Consider the following 27,263-nt stretch of genomic DNA (forward strand, 5'->3'; position numbering starts at 1 on the left):
TCTGCACAGTCGTGTTCTTTTGCGGTCATCAACAACGTGCCATCAGATTCTGTGTTGCTTACTATTAATGACGAAGAAGAAGATATAATTATGTTCTTATTTTTTAATATGCTTTCAATTACGAAAAATAACTTTTTTGAGTATTATTTATGTAAGTCAATACTTCCAACGTGGGATTCAATTAAAGGAATGGTCTAATCAACGAACCGAACCGATCAATTTCCGGTTCGCTTCGGCATCAGTAACGACCGCTCCGAACCGATCAATCGTCAATGGGCCGCTGGTCCACTCCACGGAGCTTGGCCCATTTAGATGCGCTATTTGATCCCATTCCCATCCCTCGAAAGGAATCCTCTCTGCGTCTCTGCGCCACGCGCTCGGGTTATCTCTCTCTCGCTGGGCTCCTCGGGGGCGATCGAAGGTGTCCCCGAGTTCTCTTCCCCTGATTCTTGATTCTGCCTCTCTTGTCTCGCCCCGTGATCGATTCCCTCGTTCTGATGATGCTTCTTGATTTCGATTGGAACCGTATCGATCGAGGTTAGGGGATGTTCTTGTCGTTGCGTGTCGGAGTTTGTTCTTTTGGTAGCTCCGTAGGGGAGTCACGCTTCGTTGGTGGTTTTCTTCTTGCTCGATGGTGAAGATTTGTGTACTTCGTGTCATTCTTTAGTTGGCATCCCCGAGTTCTTCTCCTTGTTCCGTCCCGTGCTCTTATGATGCTTCTTGATTTCGATTGGAACCATATCGATCGAGGTTAGGGGATGTTCTCATCGTTGCGTGTCGTTGGAGTAAAAGGTTTTCTCGGGTCGCCGGAGTTTGTTCTTTTGTTAGCTTCGTGGGGGGTTGTTACATCGGAGTCACGCTTGGTTGTTGGTTTTCTTCCTGCTCGATGGTGAAGATTTGTGTGCTTCTTGTGATTCTTTTAGTTGGCATCCCCGAGTTCTTCTCCTTGTTCGCCTCTTCCAGTTCTTGCTTCTGTTCCTCTGTCTCGTCTCATGATCGGACCCCTCTTTCTGATGATGCTACTTGATATCGATTAGAACCATCTGGTTTGTTATCGGTCGAGGGTCGAGGGTCGAGGGTTGGTCTACTCTCATCTTTGCGTGTCGTTCAGGTAAAGGATTTCTTGGTTGGTGCTACGTTGGGGTTGTTTCATCCGAGTTCCATTTTTATCTTGCTCGATGGAGATGATGCAAATCTTTGTTTTCATTTATTTGTATGTTTCTAGTGATTCTTTTAGTTGGGATCCTTAGTTTTTGTATAAAGATAATGGTTTTTATAGTGTAGTACTTTATGCCCTATTTTTTGTGCTGCTGCCTTTCCTTTGTTTGTTTTTTTCCATATTTTTCTTGCAAGAAGTTTAGAGAAATTCTACACACAATTGGGCATTACTACCCAGAATACAGCAGTAGGGGTTTTTTTTTGCACATTTAATTTAGTGGAAGATCAATTCTTGGTGCTCATTAATTTGAAGTTCTAGTTGACCTGTGATTATATCTTCTTCTCACAAAGAGAGAGAGAGAGAATAGTATGTCTGTTGATTTGTTTAGAGGATCTTCAGCATCAGGTTGTTTGGTGATTTGTTTAGAGAAACTTTCAGCACTAGAACTCTGCCTGAAGATCTAAGGATTTCCGTTTTTTCTCTCAGATTCTGTGTTTCCATGGGGTATTTGCTTTTATTGTTTGCTGATTGTTATCCATGTGTACTACTAACTTGCAGATTTGAATCATAAGAAGGATGTCTCTAACAAGTGCGACTGTGCCTGCTCTCGCCACCTCAACGAAGAGCCTTCAAGGTACATCTTCACTTAATATAAATATATCATGATTTTATATTGAAAATTTTTAGTAGGTTTGCAACCTAAATCAGTGGTGCTGAAGGCACAAATTAATGGTACTAGATACTTTGGTGACCCATGATGATCACCAAGATCTAAAACGTTACGTGAATTTCTGAAGATGAGATGGTGCATAGAGAATCTGTTGGTGCAAGTAAAGGAAGTATGAAGTAGATAGTGTAAGAACAAGATACTCTAAATCTGTGGCGAGGACTTTGAAATATATAGAATGCTAATCTGGCAAGCCAATTAGAAACAGGCTTGTTGTACTGGACTGATGCTACCACTGCACTTGTCATTGCCATTACTGCTCTACCTAACCTTTCATCTGATCCAGCTCCTCCCAAGAGAGGAAAGACGAAGAGGGAATATAAGGGATTGCATCCATACAACCAGGTTAAAAATTGTACAAGTTGGGAGAAAATAGGTTTACATGGAGTAAATAACTTATACTATTGGGCTTTTTATAAGTTAGGAAGTTATTGCACCAAATTGCTTTCTAATGTTTGTCCACTGTATGCAGTTTACACATTCCTATAAAATGTGTGCATAATGTGGTGCGTAGGACATTACAGCATTCTAATTGACTCTGTGATTCCAAAGGGACACTTCTAGACAAGATCACTTTATAATTTATTGAGGACTCATCCTTACGTAAAAGGAATGGAGATCTTTTATGTGTATCATTATCTTTGCTCTTGTTATCTGTTTTTTCATTTGTCTTGTGCATAAGATTTTCTCAGCTGCTATGAGCAAACTATCTTATCATATGATGCAGGGACATCAGGTCGAAGGGTCCAGCTTCCATACTCTGATCTCTCATTGCCCTGCACTAAATATCAGCCATTTCAACATGCGCAAACTAAATTGGGAGCTCGGCGACTACGTTCTGGCACACTGATATGTGCTGCAGCCTTGGTGTGTACTTATAACCGTCATGAAATTATACTTGTGCCTGATATGGTTTCATAAATTAATGGCGTTTGTATGTGATAATTGGCTCTAAGGCTGTGATGTTGACTTATTCAGCTGTCCACCTTGGTCATTATTTGTGCATCTTGAAGTGTTGATATGACTATTTTTATTGCATATCTCAAACTTTGAGGAGCTAATATTCTGGTCGATAACAAGATCAAGACAGGGATGCATGTTGCTAGTTGGGTCATGATTGAAATTATGCAGCAAAATAGATGGATTTTCATTGAGTTCTTTTAAGCAACACAACTAAAGAATAGCTGGTTGGTCCTTACTTGGAGTGTTTGAATGCTACTGGCATAGTTACTTGGAGTGCTTGAATTTTTATGACGGCATGAAATTAACAGTGGTGTGCAGAGAGAAATATGCATGATTACGTTTCCTGTTTTTGGTACCATTGTAATAGAGGTATCGGTAGAGTATGTGGCGTATTATTTATTACTCTGGAGGATTCCAAAGATTCATTTCCAAGGGTTTTCATCTGAAAATTATAAAAAGAAAAAATAATAATTAAGTTGACTAAAATGAATCTGTTCTCAGACTATTTTGTGATCTTGGATGAATTTTTCTTGTGTTGAAAGTGGGTAGGCTTGCTGATATTATCAGTGAGCGACATGAAAGCTAGCCTTGATGATATTGCTGTATTGGCATCATATTTGTTCTTCTCATTATTATAATTCATTTCTGTTTGTAATTCTTGGTTGTTTCCTGATTGGTTTCCCCGCCTATTGCATTGTATCTTACTTGGCTTATCTAGTGCATTCTCCTGCAGAGCGCAAGATGTGCAGCGGAGCAAACCCAGACAGTCACACGCCAATCATCTACGATAACGATTGCTCCCATCCAAGGTGAGGAGCATATATGTGGATGATACTGATTGCTCTTCCCGAGGCTAAAGTTGTTGAATGATGACCAGATGAAATAACTCCCCCTCTTTTATACTTCCAAATTCCAATATTTAACAAGAAGTAATTGTCATCTTATTTTCAGGGAAGGAGAAATCACCAGAGCTTGACGATGGAGGGACAGGATTTCCACCTCGGGATGATGATGGTGGTGGCGGTGGAGGTGGTGGAGGAGGGGGGCACTGGTCGGGTGGTTTCTTCTTCTTTGGCTTGCTTGCCTTTTTAGGTCTTATGAAGGATCAAGAAAGCGAGGGGCCCTATCAGAATAACAAACGAAGATATTGATTCTCTCCCAGTTTGGTCTATTGATGTAATCCAACACGTCGAGGATGAGGATGAAGATTGTCACGGTGAAAGATTCATCATCACTCGAGCTGTTAATGTTGAGCGCAACCATTAAACCAGCTATATATGAATGACAAGAATAGGTTGAATTTCTAATCCAATTTGAGCTTAATCTGTTATGATCTAACTGATGCTGAATTGATGTGGTTTTTTATTCTGCTGGCTCACGATGGAGTGTTGGGATTGTATCGTCATTAATCAGGTGCATCATTCTTCCCAAATTTTATTTAATGTTCTACTTTAAATTTGTGCAGTTCTTCTGTGGCCTCGAGTGAGTTTGGTGCTGAGGTTAACAAATAAAACATGTTCACGACATCTGCCTCAAATATGTAAATCTTACTGAGTGCCCAAAAGATTAGTTACTTTGACATGTACTCTTTACGAAAGAACCACTTGGAAGCCATCAAACTGAGATCCTAACAGCAGCAAATATATACAACCAGCAGCAAATCAATCTCCTCAAATATGTAATGCCTCTCAGCTTTCTAGTAAGTCCTGAAACAACAGGGAAATTGCACGGCACAGACTTAAGATCACCAAACGTTTGCCTTGATGGCTACGTAGCGTAGCCATTAGTCTAGCTGAGAGTGATGGAGATAGTGTTGTCTGTGCCTCGCATATCTTGTACTTGAGTTCAGAAGGCTCCGATGGATAGGTTGCACTGTCTCCGAAGAAGAGAGAAAGTTGTTAGCAAGCAAATAAAGTGGGGTTCATGTCGAAGCACTCTGAGCTTACCACTTAAGTTCAGACATATCCATGCTCAATGTCACTTTCTGGCCGTTTTTGAAATTCATAAAACAGAGCTGCAACTCAAGTTGGCCTGCTGAAAGATACGCAAAGGGATTGATTTCAAAATCATGCTAGAACTATAGCTAAATGCTGATCATGCATGTGTGTTGTTAAAACCAGGAAACTAAAACTAAATCTGATTTAAAATATTCTGCAGCTCAGATCAATTATATGCGCCTGAAGTTCTAACTAAAATGGTATCTGAAAATAGCATTTCAAAGAAAAGCAATGGCCTGCATGATGATTTGTTATCAAGTAGTTCAAAATGATTGAAAACTCCACAATGAGAACCTAATTATATGCCTGATGTTCGTACTTAATCAAATAAACAAATAAAGAGAGTGCAAACCCCTAACGAATCAAAGTGTAGGAAACAATATATTACAGAAATTCACAAGTAATGGATGAATGAATCAAAAGGGATAAAACAAGCAGGGATGTCTTACGGGGGGTATGGCTGAAGGTTGAGAATGTTAGATTCAGATTTTCCATCCTTGCAACTTGTACTTCCTCAAGCACATCAAGTAGGATCCCCATAAGCAAACTGGTTTCCTGCATGATCAGCAAGCAAAATATGAGAATGTGTTTGCTAAAGAACCTTAACCAAGCAAAGTAATGTGTCAGCAGCACATTATTGCAACACTCTCCATCCAAAAGAACAGTTTGAACATGAAAGGAAACATTATAAAAACTAAAAACAAAGAAAGGGCAAAAGATCAAGATAGAATTGATTCTTGCTGCCTACTCTGCCTAGATGGAATGCACCTCACAAAAAAATTGTGAGACTTCAGCACTTTCAATTTTACACACAAAACCATGCAGGGTAATCACTAATAATTCCCCAAAATACGTCCCAAACTACCCTGTAAATAAAATATACTATTTAGCATACACCTAGTTTTTGATCTACAACAGTATACCGATGCACATCGATCCAAAAGTGTTAAGATTCTGACCAAAATTAGGGGCAAAATGTAAAGAAACCAAACTCTCAAAGTTGAAAATAAAAATGTCAATTTTTTTTTACAACAAAACTATCCAAACAGGAACCTGGATCATAGTTTCCCCAAGAATTAACAGCATGAAAAGGGGTTTTGTGTAGAACTCGTTTGATAACAAGTACTTATGTAAGCTGACTTTCTTCTATTTCTGCTAAATCAGGTATAGCAAAGAAAATGCTTAGGAGACACCACAAAGATGAAAATATGCAAGCATGCAAGACATGAATCCAATAGATAAAGACAAAAAATCCATTGTGTAACTATACTTCATCATGTATAGCAGTTAAAGTTTCACCTTTTCTTAATATTATAATATTCTTACTGAAGCTATTTAGTGCACAACTTACTGAATTTCAAAAGCAAAAGCAGAAGAAAATTCCACAAGGGACAAAAGCACACCCTTTAAAGCATGCTGATCTAAGATGAGACTTTAATGACCATTTAGTTAAAAATTTCTATGAGAAGTAATACGTTATAATAACTCAATTAGTAAAACCAACTTACCAGTGTCTTTTGTTGAAAGCATTTAGAACTGATGACTCTGCTATCACCCTTGTCACCAAAAACAAACTCAAAAACCACATGTGCATTCATGTTGTGAAAAGTCTGCAGAATATCAACATGACGCTAGGAGGTTAGTTTCATAATATCATTGCAACTATACAATAAAATATAAATCAAAGATCAACAACAAAAGAAAAGGTTTGCACCACAAAGAAGATATTCATTACCTTCCCAATGTTTTCTGCATGCAATGAGTTATTGACAAGTATACTTGAGACTTGACAGGAATCAATAGTAAACCTGTTACATCAAACTTAGGTTACAAGAAAATATGGTAGTAAGTTCTTTACATAAGAAAGAATTAATAAGTGGAACTTATATACCTTTGAAAGAGGAAATTGCAATAATTAAGCACAATATCATGTTTATTATCCCTTTTCACTGTGTTGCTTAATTCCCAAAGCTACAACCATAAAAAGGACGCCTTTGTCATTACATAATCGGTTATAGCTTATATAATTCAGATCAGACGACTAATCAAGTCATACCCGTGACTGTTGATGAATGATCTTAATACGGTTCCGCATTTCTAAACGTTCATTGGCAACTTTAGTAATTCCATCGGTGCTCATATTTCCTTTTATCTTGCAACAAACTCCAAGCGACTTCAACAGGTGATCCTCCTTCTGTTCCAGCATTTTTAGCTCTTGTCTCATTGATGCCGTCCTTTCATCTGCTTCCTGAAAAAGCAGAATCCAACAGCAACTTAACAATCTTGTATGTGAAATAAATATAAATCTATAAGCAAAGAAAACCTTCTGCCTAATTATCCTTCAATAAGGTTTCTTCGATAAGGTTTGATGGCATCAATTAAACAATACAGGTAACTCATTATATACAGACCATAAATGAAGAAATAAGCTGCCAATGTTAAAACAGATCATTCAACAATCCTAGTCAATCTACAAGAATATAAGATTTTTCAAGAAAAGAGCATTATTAAAAGTTTGAGAACATCTTTTGAGCATGTCGATGTACTTATATATAAGTAATCTTTCAATATATAAGGTTATGCAGCAAAGATGACAATAAGGATTTTGTTTTAAAGTATAAGGGTAATTGAATAATAGTTAAACAATATAAAGGAATTGAGTTTTCTTTTAAAGAAAAACTTCCCAAAGCTCACCGAGAGATCCGAAACATACACTCTGCATCCAAACTAAGACACGGAATGACAACCAACTTGACAGCCCTTTACAAGGGAGCTCCAAACTCGCAGAATGTCGAAGGAGACAGATAAGATATTTGAGTAAAATTTAAATATTACAACCACAAACTGGTATCAATATAGCACATATGTAGTCTCGAAGAAAACAGTATCTGGTGCATGAGCATTACTAGATTGGGTTGGATTAATTAGGAACAGATTCAGATCAGGGACAGATTAGTTCTCAACAAACCCATATATGGGTTAGTTTGGATTTTCCAAACCCTTACCCAATTCAACACATTGATCAGGATGGGCTAAGCAGATGTTGGTTGCATCCAACCCAAGTTACAGCTTATACCCAGCTCAAATGGGAATGGAGTGAACTTTTGAAAATGAGGAGCTCAGATACGGCCAGTCCCAGCAGCAAATTCAAAACAAGCGATGATAGCATACATATAAGTACCGCCCGGTCCGGGCGGTATATACCGGTCCGACAGGTTGTCGGTACGCGAACCGCCTGTTACCGATCCGAGTGCACTGTAGCACTGTAGCAGTGCACTATACTCGACACACCTGGGTGTACCGTTCGGTATACCGTAACGTACCGGTACCGAGCCCAGATCGAAATACCGGTATGGTACGGTATTGCAAACCTTGCATATAACCATGCTAACCAAAGGAAAAGCATGTGATGGAGTTTGTGGAATAACAAAAATTCAACTCTCCAATTGTAAATATTGAGGCATAATAAACATAAGCAATAAATTGATGGAAACACCATATTCGTGAAGTATTTTGATTTCAAAGGAGAGTAGTAATGGAGAATTGGACATGTCCATAAGCTTATGGCCGATTCACAAAAATTAAAAATGAAAAACTTAATGCAATAGTGTGGTCACTTTGAAGGTACAAGGGCAAACATTCTCCTAGATGACTACATGGCCACCACAATTGCAGCAGCTTCCAACAAACTTGTCTAATAGACCAGATGAGTCAAGATTAGTGATTCGAGAAGAAAACATAGAGAAAAATTCTAAAAGGACTATATTAAAAACAATAAAAAAATATTTGAATGCTATTGAATTAATTAGAAAAATTGCTTTATCAAATGCTCAATGACAACAAAAAATCTATGTGATCAACCCCAAATACTCAGGATATCGTGACAACAACCTAGACATGTGAATAGACAAGATGAGTCAAGATTAGTGATTCGAGGAGAAAACATTGAGAAAAATTCTAAAACGACTATATTAAAAACAATAAAAAAATATTTGAATGCTATTGATTTAATTAGAAAATTTGCTTTATATAATGCTCAATGACAACAAAAGATCTATGTGATCAACCCCAAATAGTCGGGATATCATGGCTTGCAAGTGTTGTTATTGCTGTTATAGTTCTTTTTCTTGGTTCTGTTTTGCAGCTGTCAACACTTAATACAATCATACAAGTGCTCAGGTCACTGAAACGTGGAAGGAGATGCCATCAAAGCAAGTTAGATTTATGCTTTGCATAAGTCAAAACATAATTGAGATCTCATTACCTTCTTCAGTATCATGCCATCACCATATCAGAGGCTCCATCAAAGAGAATGAAAAGCATGTAACAGAGAACAGAGATTTGATATGCACATAATTTTCGTAGTATGTAATTAGAAATTTAATAATAGCACATTTCAATATATCGTTACTTCTTACAAGGTTTTTAAGAACATCTTGCACTTGTAAATTTAATGGAAAGTTATATGCAAGACTTTAAGTTGATCGCTCCCTTTAAGGCCTGAATCCGTGCCCCAAAAAAGATCAACAGAAAATAATGGATAACCTCAGATGAATACATATAAAAAGCAATGAAAAGTTCTCTACCAGAAATAAGCAAAATGTAAAGCCTCCATACAGTGCATAGCCTAATTAATCTTAAGTGAAAAGCAAATGTCTAGTGTTTAACATATTAGGAATATACTGCAGCTTAGAGAGCACAAAAACACCTTATTTCGGCAACTAGTAATAGATGAAACAGAGTGAACTTGATTCTCCTTATTCTGTACACCTCTTGTATTCTGAAGACAGAGCTGTGAAAGCATTGATTTAAGACTATTACATTCATTAAGTCCCGACTGAATTGAGTGAGCTTTACCCTGCAACAAAACGCCAATTTAGGAGCTACATCAACTTAACTGCAGTAATAGGCCGAATTAATAAACAAGGTCTCACACGTAGTTGATCCAACTTGGCACGCTTTATCTGCATTTTGGCTTGTTCATATAAAAACTTATCTTGCAAAAACCATGCTTCAGTAACTCTGCAAAGTCAAATTAATTAATCAGCAAAGTCAAATTAATTAATCAGCAAAGTCAAATTAATTAATCAGCCTATAAATTGACTTATAACATGGGGATACAAGACAAATAGCCTCTTCAAATAACTAAAAGATTACCTCTGTCGGTGCAAGTCATCCAAGTGATCATTGTTCCTCTGCAATAACAACAGATTAGTTCTTTCATTGGTACAAAAGAACTAGCTTTATAAATGTTATTTGTGGATGTATTGGAACAAAAATGTCAAAAATTGCAAAAGTATGTTTTTTGCAGATAAATTTAAAAATAATCAATATATGAGCTTATTATTATTCACAAGCATACCAAAGAAGAAGAAATCTTCAGATATTTTCTAGCCACTTGCAGCTCACCCAACATATCCTCCAAGATGTCCAGCTTCATAGCAAGATAAAAGAAATGCATAAATTGTAATCAACTTCGTGGGTGTTCTTGGTAACAAAAAGACACAAAAATCAATTAGAATGCTATACACTTTCCAAGAAATAATGACCAGAAAGAAACAGCCAACAAACACAGTATACAACACAAGTTTATGTACAGATCTTGCTCTCTCATACTTTACGTTCACCAGAAAGCTCCATCACAACGAACTTCAAATCCTTCCAAACTATCCACATATGTTTACTACTACACACCCTCAAATCCCTCAGACCCAAAACTAAAATATATGACTTCAGGGTAAAAAGTTTGAGACAAACCCTAAACTAGCATTAAGTAAATCCAAATCTCTGGCCTAAATTTCATAAACAAGTCCTTCAGAAACCATGTGCTCTTATATAAGTTGTATGCATTATTTCATGAAAAATTTTGAGGGGAAAAACATAAATTTCCATAAGCAAAATAATGATTGGCAATTTGCTTAATCTACTGATATTGCATACTTGATGCAACTGCAAAAGAATGGAAAGAGTTTACCTCTTGCAAAGCAAGTTTATGAATAATTGGAGAAAATACTAATTTTTTGGCATCAGACACTTTAGAGAATATCTGCAAGATGAATATAAGAAATAATAAAAATTGATAGTTCTGGTTTTCATTATAAAAACTCCTAAAAGAATGTTGTAAAAAGCAAGAGAACATGAAGGAAGTTTCAAGAAAAGAAATATATACATACATCGGACCAGTGCACTGCTGTTCGCTGGCCACCAGTTTCAAGGGATTGATCGATAATTTCTGAAGGATGAGCTAAATGTATCATAGGTTTAGTTGCCACTGGTTCACTTGAAAAGATAGGACTCTTTTCTGTCCTGCTAATTTTACTGATGTGGCTTTCATCCATGACAAGAGACTGTTCAATTCTCCTTTTCTTTCCAACTAAATCACCTTCAGCTGGCAATGAATCTTGAACAAAAGAGTGATCCAGATGATCCACCTCAGAGGAAGTATTTATAGGCTGACAGCTTTCCTTGAACTTGATTTTCTCTCTTTGTGAAACATCATGGGCATCAGGGTCAGAGGCCTTTTTGGCAAGGTCATTAGAAATTAATGAACTTTGCAGCATGTTAGTTTCTGACCAAGACAAATGGAAGGAAAGGTCACTTAGAGTCACAGCATCATCTGCCTTTCTTGGTGTTGACTCTCTAGCATCATCTAGGCCTGCAAACCCTAAATGTTTTGCATCAACATTGTGTGCCTTAGCTCTGGTCTTTTGAACAGAATTTAGAAGACTGTCTTCCATGTTAATAACAGGGTCACTGCTGCATTTTACTACTGAAATATCAGCCTCCTTTTTAAACATGCCTTCATGGTCCAGGGGCACATGACCCTTCCGTGACACTCCTAATTGGAAATTATCAAGATCTGGTGCTTCAAGAGTTCTGAATTTTGAAATGTGATTCTTAATAGCTGAAATTCTCTCACCATGTCTTGTGAGTTCTGACTCCAAGGACGAAGGAGGTTGTTCTTTTACTGGACTAAGAAAAAGTTGTTGCCGCTTAGCACGTAAAGAGGAGACAGATCCTTGCAATAAAGCCTGAAAGGGCTGAAGAGAACTTTTGGGAGTATGCATTCCACCTTCAGCTTCTAGACTATGTTCTCGACTACTTGCAATAGCTGATGCTGGAATTCTTGCAGTAGACTGAGAGGAAACAGATGAAGGGTAGTTATTTCCGCTTTGTTGATTTTTGTGCAGTGCCCGGTGCACATGATCAGATTGCATGGTAGATTTGCTTCTAGATCCTTTATGCAGAGGTACGAGCAAGTTAATATTCCGAGAAGTAACATCGATGCCAGACTGTGTTACTTCATTAGCATCTTTATGACTGTCCTTTCCAAAAGTGGTAACCCTTCCCTACAAGTGAGGTAATCTAGTCTTTAATCAGGAATGCAGCTATAAAAAGTCAACAAAAATAGCCCATGTGCTGAATTTTGGATGAATAGAATGATCTTGGAATGGTTATTTATTGATGAAGAGTCTAGTGAAATTGTTACAATTTACAAATACAGATTATGAGAGAAAATATAATCTAAAAAGGTGCATGATATCAAGATGAGATGTAGATCAGTATAATTTCCAAACTATAGCAATCATAAAGCAATTAAGCAATAATGCTAGTTGTAAACAAAGAATGGAACCAAGAAAACCAAAAAGGTCTGCTGATATATTTAGACATCAAGGTAGTCATCGGTTCAAGGTTAAGGATGACTAAATTTATGCTCCCAATATATTTAGACATCAAGGTACTACATGGCTCAGAGGTAAAAATGATTAAATAAATGCCTAGAGGTTTAGCCCACCAAATGACAATCAAGTTATTCGGAGTTCAAGTAATCCTGTCAAAGGAATTCAACCTGAAACCTAGTATATAAGAAACCGCCTAAAGGAGGACTAAAGTTCCCATGTCACGGTCCTGCCCAATGGGATAACTAATCCATTAACTTAATGAGTTTGAGGCACTAACCTAAAATACTTAAAAGTTAATGACAGTAGATTCACTATAACCTTATAATATAAGGTAATAATTTTCTCACTTCCAACATGGGAATAAGCTGGAGTGTTTCATACCCTCTATCATCTTCATTGCCAACCCAAGTCATTCAGTTAGTTAATTCGGTCAAGGACCCAAAAAATGAGAATTAAAATTAGTAAATTGGGTTAAATGTTTTAACTTGGTAATATTAACCTTGAACTAAATGCAACCCATTTCCTACCTAGCAATAAAATAAAATAGAGGAAAATCTGTTATTTTCTTTTTGTTTCTTTTTGTGCTTTAATAATAAAACTACATATCAAAACAAAACCTAGATAAATAATAATGTTATAAGATAAAAATATATATACAACTACTTCAAAATCACTTATCACTTGACACTCTTTAGCAAGATACAGACTCAGGGATTGATTAGGTTCTAACTGTAATATGATGCATTGAAGGAAGATGTACACACAGCCACAGGTCACCTCGGCCGTTTTGCTGATGGAATGATCCAAATGAATATTTTCTTCAGGAGCATTGCTATTAACAATCTGTTCGGTGGTGGTGTCCTTAGCAGATCCTTCCAAGAGATGTGAGTCGAGAGGACAATCGCCAGTTGCATTGAGTCCCGCTGCTTTACGTATACGTGTTTCATTCTCCCCAGATTCTTTTGCTCCTGATACCTCACTTAAATGAGAATCAGATGCAATGACCTTATTGGCACTTTTTGGAGATCTGGTCTGTATGCTTCTGTTCACTTGATCTAGCAGATTTACCAAAGTGGATGATAATTTCCCATAGTCATATTTGCTTGATTTTTCTTCAATCAGACTCATATTACTTGATCCACCCACACTTCCACTTAGATTTCCAGCAAAAAGCTTGCTGCCAAGAAATGGATTCTTAGATCCTGTTGGGACAATGATGCTTGCAGCATCAGCAGTTGTTGCATCTCCGGTTGGTGTCCTCATGCTTCTCATTGAGTCAGCAGTGCAGTCATCCGCCAGGGCAATATTACGAAAGTGCAACGAAAATGCTGTTGAATCCAGTGTAACATCATGATTGGTATCATCTGACATTCCTGCCTCAGATAGCCTCCCTGATCCAATAAAACTTGTCGACACGGGCCCAAAGAAATTATCATCTGACGATGGTGAATAGATAAAATATTAGCAATTGAGGAAACAAATTGCCAATCATGATGAATAAAACAAAGCAGGAAAAAGTAAGTACAACTATGTGAATTTGTTCACGTGATAACAATGGATATCAAAAGTACCAGAAGGAGATGGTATTTCCAACCAGACATTAACAGAGCATACCAAGAAATTGAAAAGGGGTTGTTACTCCAGAATTTGCTATTCTGAAAATATTAGAAATAAACAATCTTCTAATTTTAGTTAAGGAGAATGAACCACCGAGATCTACCAATAAGTATCCAAATAGGCCTTCTGACGTTATCATCACCAACCAACTTCTTCATTAAAAAGAATCTCTAAATGCCAAGAAAAGCAAAAGAAATTGAACATGTATCAGAACTGAGACTAAAGAACAATTGATTATGCATCATAAACGAAACTAATGCTAAATATTAATCATGGCAGGGAAAGGAAAGATAGAATTCAAGAACTCATCAGATCAAGAAGGCTAACCCAACATATCTAACACTTCTTTGGTTCACCAACGAGAACACTACCATCATAAGAGGTCACGGAACCGACGGCGCTTCCAGGCGAAGAAGAATCCATATCCCTCACGAACCGCTCCTGTTCGCCGTCGTCCTCATCGTCCTCTTCGTTCTCGTCATCGTCTTCATCCTCCCGCCCACGGAGCGACCCCTTGGAACCGTCGCTGTCAGGGACACCCTCGTGGAACCCTACCGCCTCCACGTCCGCGCCTCCATCGGCGGAGACCTGCCTCGAGTCCGGCGGAGTCTCGTAGTCATCGTCGCGGTCGAAGACATGGATAGCGGTGATGTCGGCAAAGCTCACCCGGCGGGACTTCTTCCTCGCGATCGTTTCCTCGTCGCCGGCGCTCGGGAGCTCCCTCCCCTCGCCGGGATCCATGGAGACCCAGGCGCAAGGATCCAAAGATTAGGGATGGATACAGGGTTCGGAGTCCGGTCGAAAGCCGTGGGGCCGTGATTTCTTTGGGAGGGAAAACTAGGGTTCTTAATGTTCCACCAAACTCATTCAAACGATGTGGGTGGCTATGATACAAGAGGGCGCGCAGGACTTGCGTTTTATATGGAAAGTTTCACTTTACCCCCTAACCTTATCTCAAATGACACTCACTGCTCCATATATGAGAGAAGTCCGAATAGATTTATAAAGAAGTCAATTATTTTGAATTTGTATTTAACATATAAGCCCGTGCAGAACTTGAAACCATACATATGACCTTGTGGTTACTCTCAATGGACATTTAACTTCAAGTTGATAGATAGACAAATAGATATGATAAGAATTTTAAAAAAGGGTTAAATCTAAATCAGTACTTTTAACCTCAAATTGAGTTTTTTAAATAAATGTTAACTGGAAGAGGATCTTAATATCAGAAGGGCATATATCCTGCAATAGAATTCATAATAATAAATACAACATGCAAAAAATATATTTAATAATTATTGTTTTTAATCTTGTATTTTAATAATAATGTGACTTGTACATGCAACCATGAAACATTGACGAACTCTTCTGGGAATGGATGTCCTAATCCGTCGCACATGAATGGATGCATTCAAACACAGAAAACGGGTACTCATCAAAAATGGATGTCCTAATCCGTCTCCAACCAAAGACAACAATCAATAAAATCTGTAGCTCCATTTCCTTGCAACAGCATGCAACTAAGACAAAAGGCAGCTTTCATTTACATATAGCTCATCTGAAATCAGCTAAAGATTTACACAACAAGAAAATAAATCAAAATTCTAAGCAGAAATCATAACTTTTGAAATGAAATTTTCTGATGGAAGAAACTGCTTGGAGTCAAAATTTTACGAAATCTTGTCACTTTACGAAGCCATGAAATTTTAGGAAGCTATGAAATTTTGTCACTTCCATGCTTTCCTCCCCTGGAACTGCTTGCCTGACTAGAGTGAGCTACTTTTGCTCTTTTGGCAGCAAGAGGCATCTTCTTTATATGTTCCTTTTGGCGATTGCTTAGACCACCCGTCTGTCAACAAATCGCAGATAAGCAATCAGTCTATTAATTCCAAAACAAGGTGCCTGGTTAATGTAGACACTGAGAAGAGAATGACTAACGAAGGAAAAGCAAAAGGAGGCAGAGAGGAAGCTTTGATTTGCAGCAGCGAGATGGGGGGTGGCAGACAATCCTTTACATTGTGTTCAAATTTTGCAGACTGCCAACCAACATGGGAAAAGCAAAAGGAGGCAGAGAAGAACAGGATCTACATTCCACTTGGGGGATAATTAAAGAAGATTATCACCTTAGTTGAAATGCAGATCAAAAGTGTACCAGATGCTCTGAAGACTAAAGCGCAGGATGTGAAAATAACAGCTTTTGAAAAAGCAAACCAAAAGTACTGAAGAAACCAATTGTGAGCTTTAAAGGAACATAGGCAAGATGTGTATCATAAAATATAGGAATGTCACTATATTTTAATCTGCACTAAAAACAAAAAATTGTCATTTAACAAGTCGTAAATCCAATACAGGCTAACCTTTTTTTGTTTCACAACAGTTCTGGCCTGATACTTTCCTCTATCCTCCCTCCCGGCTCTTACTAGGGCCAGTCGTTCCTCCTTGCTAAGCTTTCTTTTAATGTGGACCTAAAGAACAATAGTTCGTTGACGATAAAGAGAATTAGTTCAACTTGATTCTGAAGTATTCAGTTGTCCACCATAATCCGCAAACTTCCTCTTCTTTGATTTGGCCTTCTCCTCTTCGTTTATTTCATCGTTGTCATCACTAGCGCATTCATCATTACTGAGGTCATCATCATTGCAGATGTCATTAGATGACTTTTTCCTTGATGCATCTAGCTCGCTGGAGATATCCATATTATCATCACTAAGATCCACATCTTCTTTAGTATCACTATCATATTCATCATAGGCAGCATTCTCATCAATATCATCATCAAGATCATCATCATCATCTTCCTCCCCATCAATGTTATCACTGTTACCTAAATCTTCTTCATTTTTTTCATCTGAAACCTCATCATCCTCTTCTTCATCTTCCAAAGAAGCATCCTCTTTCTCTGGCTCAGCATCACTGTCATAATCATCATCCAAATCTGATGCAGAAGCCTCAGCATCAGAACTATCAGTCATCGAGTTATCAACGTGGTCCAGCAACTCTATGTCAGGCACATCAGTAGCTATACTAACTTCTCCATATGCTTTTGGCCTTGCTTTGGGATTGACCGGACGGCCACGGTCGTTCTTCACCAATAAAGAAGGGCATATCTGAAAACAAATAAAGCTCAGAATAACAATCACAAGCTATACATCTGATACAAAAATTGTTAGACTGAAGTACATATTCCAACCTCCCTGAATAAAGTTATCAAGGAGCGAGCTGCTGAAGAAACTGCCTTCTCATGTGATTTTTTGTATAAGACCAAGTCTTGAAGCAGATCTTCATTCATTAACTGTAAATAACCAAAATGTGACAGTTAGACAACTAGTTTCTTGTAGACATTTAAAAGCTTTTACGGGTACATATCTATTTCAAGTCGTGCACTATCCTTCTCAAATAATTTTATTATTTATCAAATTTAAGCCAAAAAAAAAAACAAGATTACAGTTAATTAATATGAAGACAGGTGAAATTTTGAAAAACAAAAAACATTATTATTAAGATAATTGCATCTAGAATTTGAGTAAGCAAACATTCAATGGACCCAAATCCACATTGAGTACTTTTTTGTGACAATGTAAAGATGAAAGCAATTAGAATTCCATAACAAGTATAGTTCTTTCACAGATTCAACTTCCTAGAAAATATGAAGGCAGGTTATAAAAGTTCATCATACTGTCAACATCTTGTATCTCAGATGGAGTCTGGCTAAACTGTAAATGTGACGAGATCGTGCTAAAGTGACAAGATGATATATTAAGTAGGCATGAACCATGGAATTGTGATGCATCTCATACAAGATGATGCAAAGAATAAACCTGTCGCAAACAAACTTGAACAAATAATTGACTAAATGTAAAGCAATACCAAAGGCATCCTGATACAGATCTCCCTCACAACATTCAGCCCAACAGCAATGGCCTGACATGAAAAATAAGAAAGTACATGATCTACAGTTCAACTAATAACAGATGAACATGACTGAAAGTAATATCATTTTCAGCAGTACCTCTGTGCGAGAACGATCATGCACAAACTGATTCACAATTTGTTTAAATAAGGGTTCAACCGCATCAGGAGGTACCTATTCAAATAAAAACAGCTTCAATGAGTTCTTCTATCTGAACAACAGAACTGGGAACAGCATGGCTTGACTATGAATACTTAGAAAATCTACAGTAAAAAAAGCACAACCATATCATGGCAGGCCTGGACAGCTGCAGCAAGCAAATCGGTGACATCACGTTGATGAGGCTGAAAAAAAATAAATACAAATAAGTATGGTTTCAAGTTAAAATACATATAAGCAAAAAAATCCTTGTTTACCTGAACATATTTTTGAAGAAATGGATAAAAATTTAACAAGATCAGACGGTGCAATCCAACATTTCTGGCTATTACCTTCAACATCATCATCCTATCCTGCAACACAAAGTAACAACAATAGTCGACAAAAGAAAATTTCATATATCAACCAATAAATAACACATGTAGTCTAACATAGAAGAGAAATTTCATTATAAATTACTGTTATCAGCTTAGTGTAGAGTGTGAACCAAACTACCAAAACATTGCAATGACCTTGACTATAGCCTTTCAATATAATAAATAAAATTCACCCATTCAAAACATTCTGAATAGAGCAAAGAGCCACATATAACTCTTTATAATACATCCCTATCTTAGTCACATGTAGATTCAAGTATTCAGGCCAATTTTCCAAAACATTAATGATCTCAATGGAACTGCAGATCTTAAGAACTTAATCACTAGCAAGAAATTGAAGATAATGAACAATATATAAAATCCTTCTTTTTAATTAACAAGAACTTGCAGGCTAACAAAGCCACCACCAGACTTGCAATATAGATCAGCAAACATGATATTAAAGTAAAAATTTCGAAAATAATAATAGCGTGCATGAGGAAAAGGATAACTACCTCAAAGCGTTCATTGCATCTTTGAAGGCGAGAGAACAGTTTCTCAGCGAAACCCTAAAGCAGCACCAAAAGAAAAAATTGTCAAGGAAGAATAAGGATTTAATTTACTGAACTATCATACAAGGACCAACCAACTTGTGCATCTTTTAAATGAGTAAGAGGTGAATAGTAACTGGAGCTGTTACTTTGTGATGTTATTCGCTGCTGCCTTTTCATGTTGCGTATCGCACGCTGCAACTTTGCCTTCTTTTTTTTCTTGCTGGCAGCCGTACCTTTATGATTTGCCTAGAAGTAAAATAAGAAATAGTCAATTGAACAAGTTCCTCATTTTTTAAAAAAAAATTGCTACAGTCTCACCACTCAAAAGAAACACAATGTTTACATGATCAAAATTAAATTTCAGCTGATGAGTTGCATGTGATGGAAACCAATTTCCAGACACGCATACGAAGAAAATCACAATGTATTAAAATGCAAGTGATATCCACAGTTGCATGCTAATGACCATTTAATCGATGAAAAGAGTTGGGCAATGCTTAACTTTTCTAATGCATAACCAAATTTGCATAACAGAAACTTGTGTTATTTATTAACAAGAAGGGAGACAAAGTTAATCTTTTAAAGTAAAGGTGGGGTTTTGCACATGCCTGCATTCCCTGAAATCAACTAATAACCCTCCCAAATAACCACTTGCCCTTTGTGAAAGCAAAAAAAAAAACTAATAACCCTCTCCCAAATAGGGTTTTCAGATTATCAACAAGCACCACAATCATTGGGTACAACTTGACAAGCAAAAGTTAGATTCATTTTGAATAACAACTCCATGAATAGTGATTAATAATTCCAGAAGATTTATTTCTGTTATTTGTCTCAGTTCTTTAACATGGTTTACTTCAGGTTCCCCTTGGTCAGCTTCAGTACTACAATTTACAATCTAACCACTAGAACATTTTATTTTAATTCTGTAGGAAACAGATACAGCGCTTCCATATGATCAAAAGAATAAAACCTGAACTACTTAAGCATGCAAGACCTTTTAAATAGCCCGGTTTGGCTTGACTTTGATCCAGGCATGCACTTAGCTGTTTTGTTTCTGATGCTGGCTTAATTGAGCTTAATTCAGCTTGACATCAGAATGAGTTTGAGCTGTTTATCAACAGCTACGTTAAATTAGCAGCCCTATATGGCACCACAGGTGCAGACTTGATCAAACTACATACCTTGAAGACGAATGGAAACAGGCAGTGCAAATGGCATTAGCTGTACGATCATCAAACCACACCCTCCGTCTATGCAGATCACAAAGAATAACAAGAGACCTTTTGGCCCTCTGTTCCTCCTCCCCCTACAAAGGAAAAATTAATGATGTTGGTACAAGGTTATGATTATAGATCTCAACAGGAATAGAATAGAGAGAAGATTAAAGAATCAGAAGTCTAAAGTAGGCAGTTAAAGGCATCCAATAAACGAAGAACATTACAAGCTAGAATATTTAAAAAAATAAAATACATACCTGCAGCATCAAAAAAAGAATATTCTGCAGTTTGCGATTCTTGGCTTCGTTCTTGTGTTTCTGGTTCATGCGTTGAATGTTATCTACGACATGTGAAAAGGCCAGTTTTCTTAAGGTCCGGTCACCAAGAATCTGAAGGTCCATAAACAATTCGAGAGTTTCTTCAATATCAATGATCTGGGAAAAAAAAAAGTAACCAATGTGATGTTAAAGTCCGTCAAAGATTAAAACGAATTTTCAGATAAAACAGAATCATATTGAAGATCAGCAATAATGATCGAAAGTTAACTGGTATCATGATGTCAAATAATAAAGCAAACCTTTATGGCTTTCCTTAGGAAAGTGACTTAGACAATTATCAGAATATTTTAGAGAAACCAAAAAGGCAAGATTTGACAAGGCAAAACTTGGGTAACAATGAAAGGACAGTGTACCAAACTTTTGCACAGATTAAGGCCTTCCAAGATGCCAATTTTTCACTTCATATGTTCTAAACTCTGATAATGCATCATTAAGGGAACATTTATTATCATCTAATGAAAGACTGAAATGTGTTAGCTTCAACACAAACCTGCTTAACCCAATGGAATCATTTGGCTTGGTTGGGTTGGCTGTTTGGAAATAACGATAGAGAGACATTCCAGAAATCAGAATCTGATCATACATCGGCTTTGATCTGGTTAGGAATGATCTAAAAATAGTTTAATTTAGAAGGTCATCAAAATAGTAGGTGATGGTCATCAGAACAAGAAAAGAGGGTATAATATTACACCAATACAGGAAAAGAGAAAGCAGGCTAATGGTCTAGATATGCCAAAATATGGAACGCCCGATGTTACATATATGGCAGCACTAGAAAAAAAGGAGCTGGCAAATGTAGTAGGCCATGACGGAAAAGAAGAAGAATGGCAGGGGACCAACAGGCAGAGCAACTCATCTCAGACAACAAACAAGAGAAGCATGAACAGTGAATTCCTGTGTCACTGCCATATGATCTAGCACCACACTAATAGCTAGACAATAAAATTAATCCTCAGATCAGTAACACTGCAAATGGCATATGACATGTATTTCAGCACAAGGTGACATATAAGACCTTTATTTGAATTTTTTTTTTAAAAAGGTCTCACAGGAACGGTGATACACTAGGTAGGAGTTTTAAGAAAGTGAAGCAGGTAAGCATTACATAGTATGGATAAACTGGTAACCGCACCCAGCATGCCAACAACATCATATTGGATAATGGCATGTCAATTTACTGAAAAATTATGAGACACGTAATGATACAGGAAGGTAAGATTTCCATCAGGTGAAGCAGGTTAGAATTTAGAGTATGGTTAAGCCTGTAAATAAAACCAGGTATATGAATGATATATGATGAATTATGCTAATAGCCTTTTATCGAGAAAACATGAAATCCATTGGTGATATAGGGAGGGATGAGTGAGGAGTTCTCAGAAAGTAAAGCAGGTCAGCATTAAATAGTTTGAATGATATATGATGAATTATGCCAATAGCCTTTTATCGAGAAAACATGAAATCCATTGGTGATATAGGGAGGGACGAGTGAGGAGTTCTCAGAAAGTAAAGTAGGTCAGCATTAAATAGTTTGAATGATATATGATGAATTATGCCAATAGCCTTTTATCAAGAAAATATGAAATCCATTGGTGATATAGGGAGGGACGAGTGAGGAGTTCTCAGAAAGTGAAGCAGGTCAGCATTAAATAGTTTGAATGATATATGATGAATTATGCCAATAGCCTTTTACCGAGAAAACATGAAATCCATTGGTGATATAGGGAGGGATGACTGAGGAGTTCTCAGAAAGTGAAGCGGGTCAGCATTAAATAGTATGTTTAAACATGGCAACCAGGCCAGGTATACCCAATAACATGCTGAATATTACTACTACCTACATTAACTAATTAGGAGACTACGATGGAAATAAGTCTTTTTTCTATAGCTTTACCTCAAGCGAGAATTTGTAAATTAGAACATGATTCTGTTATTTCGATCTGTAAATGAACAATAATTAGACTGCTAAAATAAATAGAGCACACATATACAATCTTAATAAGTAAGGTCCATAAAAAACTGGTGAAAGATGTAAAATTATAAGAATAAAAAATCAAAACAACTTGTTGAATTCTGAGGTAATAAAAGACAAAAAGGTTTCAAAAAATATCCGCCACAAATTTCATCACAGACAAATCCACAGTGCATGATTTCAATTAATCATGCCCCAACCGATGGAACCAAACGATTTCACAACAAAACAATAAAGATTCGAGCGACAAAAGACAAAACGTTTGGAGTAATTTACAGCCTCGGTTTGCATCATAGGAAGCAGCCCATCCACAACACTACCCGTCCACATCTATAGTAGATAATTTCAATAATTCAACCCCAACCGACAGAACAGAATTATTTCCAATCAAAACAAGAAAAATTCAAGATGTCGTCAATTCTTCAAACAATCATTCACACAATCTGTAAGTCCCATATTCCAAAAAGAAAAAGAATTTAGCACTCGAACCTTTCTATTGACGAGGAGGATCAGGGCTTGCGCAAGATGGCACCTCAACGACGATGGAAGGGCCCGGGAATCGACACGGAGGAGGTCGGCCATCTGTCGGGGGAAGTTTGCAAGCTTATCCGGGTAGAAAGGGGTGACATGGGAGAGGAACATGGTTAAGTCCCCGAGATCCTTGCCCAAGGAGAGGTCGGAGGAGGGCCTGAGGGCGGACTGGTGGCGGAAGAGGTGGAGGGAGGACTCGAACTGGCGGTAGAGGAGTAGGAGCTCCGCCTCGTACCCCTCGGGGTCGCACTTCATCTTGGACTGCAGCGCCGGGAGGCTCAGCTTTTCCGTTGTCCGGCCGGCAGCTGAGAGGGACTCCGGCGAAAGGACGATAGCGGAAGCGGCCGCCGGCGTCGGCATTTGGAAACCCTAGAAGGAGAGACGCTCTTGAACTCGAGGGTCGACGGCGTCACCGACAGCGTGATCCCGACGGGCTGCGTGACCTGCACCTTGTACGTGCCAGGCGGGCCGACGTTCTTCACGGTGCGAGTCGCTGTCGCCGTCGTCGTGGGGTAGCGGATGGCTATCATGGGGTAGTTCAGGTTGTGCTCTTCGATCTTCTGCTTCGGCACGCGTATGGCGGGTCGCTGAAGTGGGCTATGGTAATTGGGTCCAGGAGAAAAGAAGTAGGCCACCGCAGGCGCCGGTCTTTAGCTCCGTCGAGATCGAAAGGTCATTTGATCTACAGTCATCCATCGACATGTTACGAGGACGTATACGGAAGAGATGATAAGAAGTCGAGTGTTCCTCTGTACTTGGAGTCACGGATGTTCGATTAAAGAGCTTGACCATCTTTTTCGGAGATCAGCAGATGCGCCTGGTCCATGAAGGCGGTCATCAGGAAGTTGTCGCCGCGTTTATTGCTGTCGTTGACAATCGTTCCGGCGGCGCCAGACACCTGAGGGAAGTTGTCTAGTACAGGCGGCGGAGGACCACGCTGGCACAAGACGATCTTGCCCTCCACCTTTGCAGCATCGATCGAATGCGGAGCGCACAACGTGCTACAGATGATGACGACCAGTTCTCGCTTCAACTCTCGGAAACGGTCAATGGAATGCATGAATTTAAGTGCTTACGCGTCATCCTTGGAAGCATTAGCAGCTATGGCGTCGACAGCTCTGATCAATGTGTATTTCTTCCCTGTATCAAGAGATTTCAGCGTGAAGCTCCTGCCCTGAGAAGAAGATCTGTTGATTAGAATTGTTTCCTACGTTTTCTGAGCTTAGATCAGCATGAGAAAGTAGAGGAAGGAAGAAGATGGAATCCGACCTGTATCTGCTTGTTGTTGGTGGAAGTAATGGTCTGTTTGAAGTCCCTGTCGATGGTGCTGGCGGCCACGGTGATCACCCAAGGGGCGGCGTTGTTCACGACCCCTAAAAGGAAAGGGCCGCTGTTGCCGGCTGAGCACACCACGGCGATGCCTTGGGCAACAGCGTGGAACGCACCGATCGCGGAGCTGTCGCTGAAGTAATCCACGCTTCATGCGCCGCCTCCGAGAGAGACGGAGATGACGTCGACGCTGTCTTGGATGGTGGCGTCGAAGGCCGCGAGCAAGTCGGCGCCGTTGCACTGACCACTGCAGCTGGCGGTGGGAGAAGCGTTGGGCTCGTCGCACAGGTTGCAGCACACTTTGTAAGCTGCACCGAATTGATTCATAATAGTTATCTAGGTAGTTATCATATTCTAGATAGTTATAGTCATATGTTAATAAGTAGCCTATGATATAGAAGCTATAGGGTAGTTCCTACACCTAACTCAATCATGGGTGATATGATGGAGTAAGGTAGTTACCACTAGGTCCTATAAATAGGACTATAGTTCATGAAACAAGACAAGGAGAATACACTTGAGAATATCTTGTAAGTGTTCTATGTCAATTCTCTTATTTTAAATTCTACATCAATTTTCTTGATCGAAAAGATTCTTTTAATTACATCGTAGTATTTTGTTTTTATCGTTTCCTGGCCCCTTCATCCCAATATTTATGGTATCAAAGTCAAGTTTCAATCTGAACTAGGCATTATGGCTTTCAATGACAATTCTATGTCTCAACCCATTATTCTCATCTTCTCGAGCAAATACTATGAATTTTGGAGTATCAAGATGAAAGAAGTTCTATTCAAGTCTCAAGATCTTTGGGACTTAATAGAGAATAGATATACAGATCCAGATAAAGAAATCAGGTTGAGGGAGAATAGAAAGAATGACTCAAAAGCATTGTTCTTCATATAACTTGTTGCATATATATATATATATATATATATATATATATATATATATATATATATATATATATATATATATATATATATATATATATATATATATATATATTGTGATGTCCATTGATATATGCAATAGGAATCGAATCGTGATGAGACCATGATAATGAGATCGATTCGCCTTTAAACACAGACCATAAATAATCTTAATCATAAGTTATTCGAGAGGGACATCGAGATAGCTAGATAGATAGGTGTACTATATACTCATCTATATAATAGAGACGGTTAGTCTCATAGCTTCTCGTGTGGGGATACTAGGGATATAGTGCAGGTGCTCATTGGAGAATGAGTTCAATGATTGATTCGCTCACAGAATGCTGGATGGTTGATGGTAACTTATTATCAGACAACGATTATGTCATCTCAATGGTGTATCTGATTCATAGACTTGAGATACTAAAGATAACTTGTATGAGTACTTCATTTTTTTCATACCATATTTATACGTATGGAAGTTTCAGATCTAATACAGTTGGCGATCGAGAGTGACAACTAACCTTACAAGGGCTATTGAGTATTGATAGAGGATCATCCACCCTTGGTGTTATAAGAGGAATATCTCATGTATTTTTACGTAGATAAATCCCTAGCCAGGATCATTCAGATTGAAAGAGAAAGAGTTCTCCGAAAGAATCCGATTAGAGCGAGAATCGAGTAGAAACTGTATGGGCTTGACAGCACCATGCGTGGTATATGATCTCTGGGATATTAGATGGATGAGGGATTACAAATACACAATAATTGAGGATAAATAGGTTCAAAAGATTAAATTCTCTTGTATCATCTAGGGATTACGACATAGTGACATAGTACATCCACAATTGATAAGTCGAGTGAATTATTATTGAGATAAGAATTAACTGAACTAGAAGGATGTTCTAATAGGTATGACTCATGGCTAGCTTGATATTGGGCCTAGAGGGTCACACACATATGGTAGATATTACGATGAGTAGAGGTTCGGATATAAGATATTTATTAGAATCCCTATCTTATTGGATATCCAAGAAGCCTCTAAATTATTGGATCCTATGGATGAGATCCAATAGGAGTCAATGAGAGATTATTGGATAGAGACCTATTAATCTAATAGGCATGGGTAGTTGGATGAAGATCCAGTACTCAATATGGTAGGATCCATTAGGGTTAAGTTGATAGGGGACCTCTATATATAGAAGAGATCCAAAGGGCCATAAGCTATGCCTTTTTTTGCTGCCACCTCCTATTCTCCTCTCCCCTCCTCCTCAACTAACAATGGTGTGTCTAGATTGTTGGGAAATCATGGGGGGCGACATCATATGCGCAGCGGAAGAACAAGAAAACAAAAATCCCCGATTCCCAAAAAGATGTTCGTCGTCATGCGAAGATTGGTGCGCAAAATCCGCAAAACACAAAACTGCGTATAGAGATTGTGTTACCTAGGGAGATCGTATATCCCTGTTTCCTTGCAGATCCTCAGGAGAGGGTGAAGGAGGTCAAGCGTCCTCCTCTCTAGCGGTGATCCACACAGCAGGGTTGCGACGACGCTCCTCAAAACTCCAGGCCTACTCTGAGGTGGAGAGGGAGAGGAGAATAGGAAGGGCAAGCAAAGACTCTAGCCTATGAGGCTGTGAATCCCTCCTATTTATAGAGATCCCGTGTCAAAACCCTAATGGGTCCTTTCCCTAGTGGGTATTGGATCTGCATCCAATAAGACAAGGGCTCCGTCGGATATCTCATATCCGAACCTCTACTCATCGCAATGCCTACCATATGTGTGTGACCCTCTAGGCCCAATATCGAGCTGGCCGTGAGTC

The 27,263-nt window shown here is 38.3% G+C and overlaps 2 protein-coding genes and 1 pseudogene across 7 annotated transcripts; 1 reads left to right on the plus strand and 2 right to left on the minus strand.

Annotated features, from left to right (window-relative positions):
* The first annotated feature begins 342 nt into the window (after window positions 1–342).
* On the plus strand, window positions 343–4,187 carry LOC135629344 (protein YELLOW LEAF 1, choloroplastic-like). Of its 3 annotated transcripts, none has more exons than XM_065136562.1 (5): window positions 343–421; window positions 1,718–1,793; window positions 2,614–2,753; window positions 3,568–3,658; window positions 3,801–4,187. In XM_065136562.1, exons 2-5 carry the CDS (start codon window positions 1,736–1,738, stop codon window positions 3,998–4,000), a joined length of 489 nt encoding a protein of 162 aa, XP_064992634.1. In that variant the 5' UTR covers window positions 343–421; window positions 1,718–1,735; the 3' UTR covers window positions 4,001–4,187. The 3 variants fall into 3 exon arrangements, with proteins under 3 accessions (XP_064992634.1, XP_064992636.1, XP_064992635.1); XM_065136564.1 differs by having other exon boundaries at window positions 3,583–3,658; XM_065136563.1 differs by lacking the exon at window positions 343–421 and adding an exon at window positions 446–1,111.
* Window positions 4,188–4,377: 190 nt separating this feature from the next.
* LOC135629343 (uncharacterized) lies at window positions 4,378–15,040 on the minus strand. 4 transcript variants are annotated; one of them, XM_065136559.1, is made up of 15 exons: window positions 14,517–15,040; window positions 13,306–13,964; window positions 11,020–12,195; window positions 10,821–10,892; window positions 10,209–10,280; window positions 10,004–10,041; window positions 9,781–9,868; window positions 9,555–9,704; window positions 6,903–7,094; window positions 6,738–6,817; window positions 6,582–6,654; window positions 6,355–6,456; window positions 5,296–5,401; window positions 4,796–4,880; window positions 4,378–4,721 (listed from the first exon to the last, which is right to left on the minus strand). In XM_065136559.1, the coding sequence occupies exons 1-15, from the start codon at window positions 14,884–14,886 to the stop codon at window positions 4,538–4,540; spliced, it is 3,447 nt and encodes a 1,148-aa protein (XP_064992631.1). In that variant the 5' UTR covers window positions 14,887–15,040; the 3' UTR covers window positions 4,378–4,537. The 4 variants fall into 4 exon arrangements, with proteins under 4 accessions (XP_064992631.1, XP_064992630.1, XP_064992632.1 ...); XM_065136558.1 differs by having other exon boundaries at window positions 4,796–4,883; XM_065136560.1 differs by having other exon boundaries at window positions 4,796–4,883; window positions 14,473–14,611.
* Window positions 15,041–15,628: 588 nt separating this feature from the next.
* On the minus strand, window positions 15,629–24,994 carry LOC135586313 (uncharacterized; annotated as a pseudogene).
* Window positions 24,995–27,263: the final 2,269 nt, after the last annotated feature.

Source organism: Musa acuminata, chromosome BXJ3-1, assembly GCF_036884655.1.
Source record: "Musa acuminata AAA Group cultivar baxijiao chromosome BXJ3-1, Cavendish_Baxijiao_AAA, whole genome shotgun sequence".
NCBI lineage: Eukaryota > Viridiplantae > Streptophyta > Magnoliopsida > Zingiberales > Musaceae > Musa > Musa acuminata.